We start from the raw sequence: 7,568 nt of genomic DNA, 5'->3' as shown, positions 1-7,568 counted from the left end.
TTTCTTTTCCTTGACATTTTTGAGGAACCCTGACGAGCTATTTTGTAGAAAGTTCCTCAGTTTAGGTTTATCTGATGTTCCTTCATGATTGGATTGAGGTTATACATTTTTACCAGAAATATCACAAAACTGACACCATTCCCCATCAGCACAATATCCGAAGCATACGATGTTCGTTTGTCTCATTACTGGTGATGTTAACTTTGGCCACTTCATTAACATAATTTAATATCCGGTATTTAACGTTCAAGCATACTAGTTTGCAGTCTTTTCTGGCCAATAATTGTCCCTTGTTCTCCACTTGAATGCTTTCTCTTATAGGGGAGGAAAAAGTTTTCCTCGGCTCATGACTCACTTAAGGTCCCTGACTGGGTCTGAAAATTAACCTGACAAAGACAGATTAACGGGAGAAAAGCCGTACACATTTATTTAAGTTTTACATGACACAGAAGCCTTCCTAAGGAAATGACGACCCGAAGAAACAGAGCCGTGTACTTTCCTGCTGGGTTTGGTGAAGTGAGGACAGTCGTGGAGGAAGGTGGCAGGTCAAGGAGCGGGAGGGAAGGGTAGTAAAGCGGGCAGACAGCAAGGCCTGTTTGTCCGGATTCTTCTCGGGTCCCTCTGTCCTCGGAGACAAGGACGCTCCTTTCCGCCAGGTGTGGGAGGGCTCCTCTCACGTGACGGTTTGATGGCCTGTTTCAGGGGAGAATGTCACAGTGACTTTCCTGCTTCTGCTGTTTTCTCAATCTCCTTCAGCTTAAAATATTCAAGATGCCAAGGTGCCATATTTTGGGGTAGCGTGTCCTGAACCCCATTACTCTACACCCACCAATGCTATTAGAGGACTTTAGGAAGAAGACACACCTAGAGGGACTTATTTTTATCAGTGATGATAATTTGTTAGGGTAAAATTGGTACAGTCCTTTGCAGCTTTCTAAGCACTTTTACATAGTCTATTCATTTCAATCTCCCAACAACGCCACGAGGGGAACTCAGTATTTCTAATAGAGGAGGAATCAGACTTACAGAATCATATATCTCTATATTACCATGACATGGCTAAGTCAAATTTATAGTTAAACGGCTATTTTATGCAGCAGATCCTGTTCCATGGGGTTTCTGAGAAGCCATTGAGGCAAGAAGATGGAGGAAGAATTTGGGAGGATCTGTCCCCAGAGGAGTGGAAAAAAGGAAGGGGAACACAGGAATAGGATTCAAGACAAGGCTGGAATTTAAGGATGACTGACTGAAAACGGGCATGTGGAAAACACCAGCACCCAAATTGGGGATCTGGGCACGGATTGGGGGCTGGGCCGGGGGTCGCTGGATCCCAGAGTTCGGGCGGGTCCCGGCTGTGGGTGGGACCAAGGGTGGGGGCGGGGCCTATCATGGGCGGGCGGGGTTACGGCGAGGCCGCAGGGGGGGCTTGACCCACGTGGGTGGGGCCACCCTGTGAGTGGGCGTGGCCGACGTGGGCGGGCCGCCGCGGACCAGGGCCGACGGGACGCCGGGCGCGCTTCCTGGTGTCACCCGCAGAGGGCGCCGGCCGCAGAGCCGCCCGCGGTGTCGCGAGCCGGAAGGAGCCCGGCGCCGCCCAGCTCGCCCCAGCCGCCGCCATGAAGGCCGTGGTGCAGCGCGTCACCCGGGCCAGCGTCACAGGTCAGTCGGGCGGGGCCGGGCCCGGGAGGAGCCGCCCCTGACCCCGCGCTAGGCGGTCCCCGGCCGCCCGGGAGGTACCCCCACGCCGTCCCGCGGCCGCTCCGGCCGCGGCGGCTCCTGCGCGAGTTCGGCCCCCGCAGCCCCGAGTCCACGGCCGGCTCGGGGCGCCGCCGAGGCCGGAGCGCGCCGTCCACGTGCCTGGCCAACCCCGCGCGTCCCGGTTTTAGGATCTCCGCTTTGGGTTCCTCATAAACGCGTCTTACTATGATTATCGTCATTTGTTCTGTCCAGAGTACAGGGTGGCAGAACCTCCGAGCATCCCCGTGGCCCGTTCTTCCCTGGAATGTTGCACGAGCAACATGTAGGGAGCATTTCCGGAGCAAGAACTCCCCCTTTCCAACGTTCTGTTTTAAATTTCCCATTTTTGCCCATTTTCTGCATGTCCCAATTTTTATGGAGATTGACGTCCAATGAAATGTACAGATGTGAAGAGTGGTTCATTTGGATGAGTTCTGACAGTTGTGTCCACCCACGTGACCAGCGCCCAGACTAGATGCAGGACGTCCCCAGCCCCGGCACACCCCTCTTCCTCACGCCGAACCTTGCAGGATGGGGTCAGAATCTAAAGAATTCAAGATCAGATATCTCTCTTCACCAATTTCTTGTGGACCTAGCCACCCAACGATTAGTCAACACTTCGTCACTCCAGCCTGGTTTGGACATCAGGGGTCTAGATGATTAATGTAGATAATGTAGTCGTTTTAAAAACTCAAACCAAGATAATAAAGATGTTAAAAAAACATTTCAATGACAAACTTTAGATTGTCTTGTAGTCTTTTCTATTTTTATTGGCAGAATTATAATATTGTTTTAGTTCAGGTAATTCCAGAAATCCTTTGCTTCAAGCCAGTCTACACCAAATATGTGTTCTTTCTGTCCACAAAAGTATAAATCTAAAAACAAAATCCCCTAAAGAAACAACCAAATCCCCTAAAGAAACAACCAAACCCAGCAAAACCGTATATTTAGATCTGAGATTCTACTTTTCAGTGATTTCTGAGGTGTTCTGATAACTGGTTTTGGATATGGTCCTGGAGTAATAGAGACTAGAATAGCGCTGGGATTTATAGAATTTTAAAACAAAGATTTTTAGCATTTCACTTAATATTTAAATTCACTAGAACTGGGAAAATTCATAGATGAAAAGGTTTTTTGCTTTTTTGAGAATAATCTAGTAGTCTGCTCTATGTGGTCATCATCAACAGTGAGTAAACTTTCGAGAATTTAAGTTTTGATTTTCTTTCTCCTGAACTCTCCATCCTGCTGATATGGAATATTGAAAACATATAGTCTGTGAGATTTGCTGAATGGTGTTTGAGTGATTTTAGTTTACTATTGAAATTGCATGCTTTTAGTTAAAAACCAACTGACCAACCTGTGTATTAAAAAAGATGAATGTTGGGCTGCCCGGTGGGCAGCGGTTAAGTTCGCACGTTCTGCTTTGGCGGCCTGGTTCGCTGGTTCGGTTCCCGGCTGCTGACATGGCACTGCTTGGCAAACCATGCTGTGGTAGGCATCCCACATATAAAGTAGAGGAAGATGGGCACGATGTTAGTTCAGGGCCAGTCTTCCTCAGCAAAAAGAGGAGGATTGGCAGCAGTTAGCTCAGGGCTAATCTTCCTCAAAAAAAAACAGATGAGTGTTAATTGTGGGAAGGTGTTAATAATTTGGATGTTAATAAAATGGAATTCTCTCTCAGTGCTGGAGGGACCTTCGAGTTAGCCAGGCCTTCTAGTTGAATTGTGACGGAAAGATTTTCTGATTCCTTTAAAATGTGGCTGGCTTCACTGAAGTGTGACTGTGCGAATGGCATTTTATTTCAGGGATTCTAAAACGTCACTTCCTATTTTATGGTTGGGACAGAGTAGAATATTAGGAGTCACATCTTATTATGTGGCAGATTCATTTTATGAGATTGCTCAGGCACATTTTGATGCCTTATTATGGTTATTGTGATAATCTGATTTTGAAAGCTTTATTATGGAACATTTCAAACATAATCATTTGGTTACACAGATGGAGTAGTACAGTGACCTCCATGTCCCATCGCTCAGCTTCAGCAGCTAAATTCTGAACAGAATCACAGAACGTTGGGAAGAGGAGCGAAAATGGTTGGGTTTGATGCATTAATTTGGGAGGTTGTGAATTCTCGAGGAAGAAGAGGTCGAGTGATGCCACTCCTACTTGGAGAAGTTGACCAAACATCTCAGGGCTTTTCCAGCCCTGTGATCTGTCGTCTAAAATGGTGATTCTCAGGTTTTTTCCTTGGAAATCCTTTCCCTTGGAAATTATAGAAATTTGTCTATAATAAAAGATCTCTTTGAACTTCCTAATTCTTCTGCTTGTCCCTGGAGGAGGGAGAAAACTGCTCCAAAATAAGAGAGCCAACCATCATGTATAGACTCTGGGGCATAATTTGTTTCTTATTAAGACACTAATACAATATAAAAATGCTGAAAATCTTCAAATAGTGATTTGAATCACTTCAAATAGTGATTCTACTTTTGAGATTCGACTCTGAGAAGATAATCCTAATTATAGGAAAAGCTTTAGAGGGCTGAATAGGCAGAGCACAGAGGATTCTTCGGGCGGTGAAACTACTCTGTACGATACCGTAGTGGTGGATGCGCGTGATTACACGTTGGTCCGAACCCGTGGATGTACACCACCAAGAGGGAACCCTAATGCAAACTCTGGACTCTGAGTGTAGGCTCATCAGTTGTAACAGGTGTACCCCTGTGGTGGGGGATGTTGATAATGGGGGAGGCTGTGCGTGTGGGGGGGCAGAGGGTATATGGGAAATCTCTGTACCTTCTGCTCAGTTTTCCTGTGAACCTAAAACTGCTCTGAAAAGTAAAATGTATTAAAAAAAAAGCTTTAGTGTACAAAGATTTTCATCACAGTGTTATTTATTGAATGAAAATTTTGAAACAAGCCATGTATCCAGCTAGATGGGATGGCTAGTCAGTCCTTTGGATGGAATGCAATTATTCCACATGATGGGATGCAACTATTAGAAGATGTTTAGGAAAAGCTTAGAACATGGAAAAATCCTTATGCAAAGTTAAAAGAAACGATGAGACAGAAAAATTTATATACAATATTATTACAGTAGTTGAAAACATATGTGAAGTAAAATCTATGAATAGAGAAATAGCAAAAGGAAATCATTAAACTATGAGAGTGCTTGTCCCTGGGTGTTCTTTTTTCCTTCCTGTTTCCTGCATTTTCCAAATTTTCTATAACGTATATGCATTACTTTAATGGTGGATATAGCTAAATAATCATTATTTTTTAAGGTTTTAAAACATACTTTGGGGAACATTTAGGCAATATATTGACATTGTAAGAAAATAACATTGATTTCTTTAAAGAACAGATAGAGCCAAAGACTTTGTCTAAAGCCATGCAAACTCCGATTGTTTACTAGTTGTGTCAAAACGGATTATTTCTGTTTGAGTCAGTGGCTCAAAGGACAGTAAATCACTCATAGTCGGTTATAACAAAGGCAGCACAAGAAAATATTAAAATATTTATGTGTTTTTAACATAAAAATAAGAGAAATTAGGCTTTCCTGGTATTTCAGGAATGGGTTGATGTTGGTGCTCCTCTTGGGTCTGAATGTCAGGTGGTCCCTTGTCAGACACCTGACGGAAGAGGGGGGAGTCTCACTTTTTCCCTAGCTTACGGAGTATTGCACTGTGGTCCAGCCTATTTTGCCTTGTCAGGTATATTTAGGATATTTAGATATTATTATCCAGCGGAAGCAAACAACAAGAAGATGGCAGAGTTGATCTTTCTCCTGATTGGAACATTAGATCAGTACATGATAAAGTAACAAAACACCAGTAATCTAATGAGATTTGGCAAAAAGTTGACCAAAAAAACTGAAAGTGATGAAGATCAACATTTGAAATATGAGTTTAGGTTCACCATCATAATGATGCCTCTTGGCCTAAGTACTGTGCTGGCACCGAGATACTGTCTAACAGGAGCAGAGCATACATTTGACTGCAAATACATACACAAATGTTTGCAATAGGAGTCTGTGTTCAGAGGCTTTTTTTTAAAAAATAGATGAGGTGCATGATTCATAAAGATTTGGAGATCATTTGCTCAGACTGTAACTTTAGTACTAAACTGGGAAATGATAGAAGTTTGCTGACTTGAAGCTTAATGTATACATGTGGTTTTTTTGTATAATATATTTGTCTTCTCTGCAGTAAGTAAAAAAAAGTCACCTCTTTGTTTTTATGACATAAATGTTTTCCATTTTGTGCCACCTGTGTATTGTGTTACCACACTGCTGATTTCCAAGAAAAGCAGCTATCTCCTTTCTGAGAATTAACGTAACTGAGCCAGATTCCCTGGGGAGGAAATCTCTGTTCTGTTTTTACAGATGGGCACACTCCATCATAGAAAGTTTCAGGTGTCTTGCCCAAGGTAGGACAGATGAAAACATGGCCCTAAAATCTTGCTTAATGGTTGTTCACTTCACAACTCATTCATTCCAGATATAACATCAGAATGGACATGAATTATGGTTGTCTAACTGCATTTATGTAACTCCTTTCCTTTTTCAATACCTACTGACTTTGCCAAAGAAGTTATGAGAAGTATATGTGATGTTTAAACATTCCTATAGTTACTTGAAAGTGCTTCATGGCACCTGTTTGGTTCAGAGTCTTGTTTCCCTTCTGTTTCCTTTCTAGTTGGAGGAGAGCAGATAAGTGCCATTGGACGGGGCATCTGTGTCTTGCTGGGTATTTCTCTGGAAGATACACAGAAGGAACTGGAACACATGTAAGATGCGGATTTCTGAGTTTGCTTTATGAATAGGATAAGTGATGGTTATATCTACAGAAATATGTATGCTAGAAACTTCCATAATATTTTGCTCCTAAAAAGTAAGCCCCTGTCACTTTTATCCGTGTCCCATTCGATGTAGTATGGTTATCTCTGTGTTTCAGATGAGGAGACCGAGGAAGAGTAGTTGTCAAACGTCACCCACTAAGTCTGCAGCAGAGTGGGGGTACAATTCAGTCCCCATCCCTATTTGCTGCTACATTTGCAAAGCATTCTTACTGCAGAAACTGAGCCTCTTTTCTTATGAATGATTTCTGTTTTTTAATTTGAGCAGTATTGTCTGGCCACTATTTATGCATTTTAAAACTACCCACTTGTTCATGTACATATAGGATCTGGAGCTCAGGGAGGTTAAATTACTTGCTCAAGGTCACGCATACACACTAAGCAAAAAGCTCAAACCCGAGTTAGAATCTCAGCTAGCTGACCTGGAAGCCAGTGCTCTTTTTGTTAAGATAGAGGAGTTTGTCACTGCTGTTGCCTGGCTGGGTCTCTTAGTATGGGCAGCTTCCCCACTCCCCATTGTCGGTGTCACAATCCAATGTACACATCAGGATAGATGCGGAGAGGGCTGATGGCCACTCTGAGTTTATTATAACCAGCGTTTCAATGTATACATAGCTTACATCTGTTAAACATACACAGGTGTTCTGGGTGAAGTAATTAGCGAATGCCAAGAATTCTTAGTGATTTCTCAAGGAGCCCTTCCTTCCCTCTGTTTTGATATTATCATGTTATTGCTGTGCTTGTATATTTTTATCTCCGAGCAGGCAAGGTCTCCTAGGCAACGGCCCCTCCTGCTCCTGGTATCGATATCGTGTCTCCATCTATGCCCCCAGGTGACCATGCGTGTCTTAGGTTGCCTCCCCCTGGAGGTCTTACCCGTCATTGGCTGACCGGCCTTCTCACCTCTGGGTCACAGTTTGTTGGCAAGCCTTTTCCAGTGATTGTTAACCCTTCCTGCGTCAGCGGCGGCTACACCC

General features: G+C 43.7%; 1 protein-coding gene and 1 long non-coding RNA gene across 4 annotated transcripts in view; one reads left to right on the top strand and one right to left on the bottom strand.

The window, feature by feature from the left end:
- Positions 1-400: 400 nt before the first annotated feature.
- Positions 401-2,054, bottom strand: LOC111769949 (uncharacterized). The gene is made up of 2 exons (XR_002802777.2): positions 1,923-2,054; positions 401-693 (listed from the first exon to the last, which is right to left on the bottom strand). It is a non-coding gene; the product is annotated as an uncharacterized lncRNA (long non-coding RNA).
- Positions 1,454-7,568, top strand: part of DTD1 (D-aminoacyl-tRNA deacylase 1) — a 183,052-nt gene continuing 176,937 nt past the window's right edge. For 2 of the 3 annotated variants that reach the window (XR_011431076.1, XR_011431077.1), the window contains exons 1-2: positions 1,459-1,659; positions 6,432-6,522. Coding sequence is in view for 1 of the 3 variants with exons in the window: in XM_023626045.2 (XP_023481813.1) it covers positions 1,617-1,659; positions 6,432-6,522 (134 nt within the window). In the remaining 2 variants the exon portion in view is untranslated. Of the gene's footprint in view, positions 1,660-6,431; positions 6,523-7,568 lie in introns of all 3 variants that reach the window. The other variant, XM_023626045.2, reaches the window with a different exon arrangement.

This window comes from Equus caballus, chromosome 22 (assembly GCF_041296265.1).
Source record: "Equus caballus isolate H_3958 breed thoroughbred chromosome 22, TB-T2T, whole genome shotgun sequence".
In the NCBI taxonomy this organism is placed as follows: domain Eukaryota; kingdom Metazoa; phylum Chordata; class Mammalia; order Perissodactyla; family Equidae; genus Equus; species Equus caballus.
The sequence above is the reverse complement of the archived record's forward strand: the minus strand, read 5'-3'. Positions and strand labels throughout refer to the sequence as shown.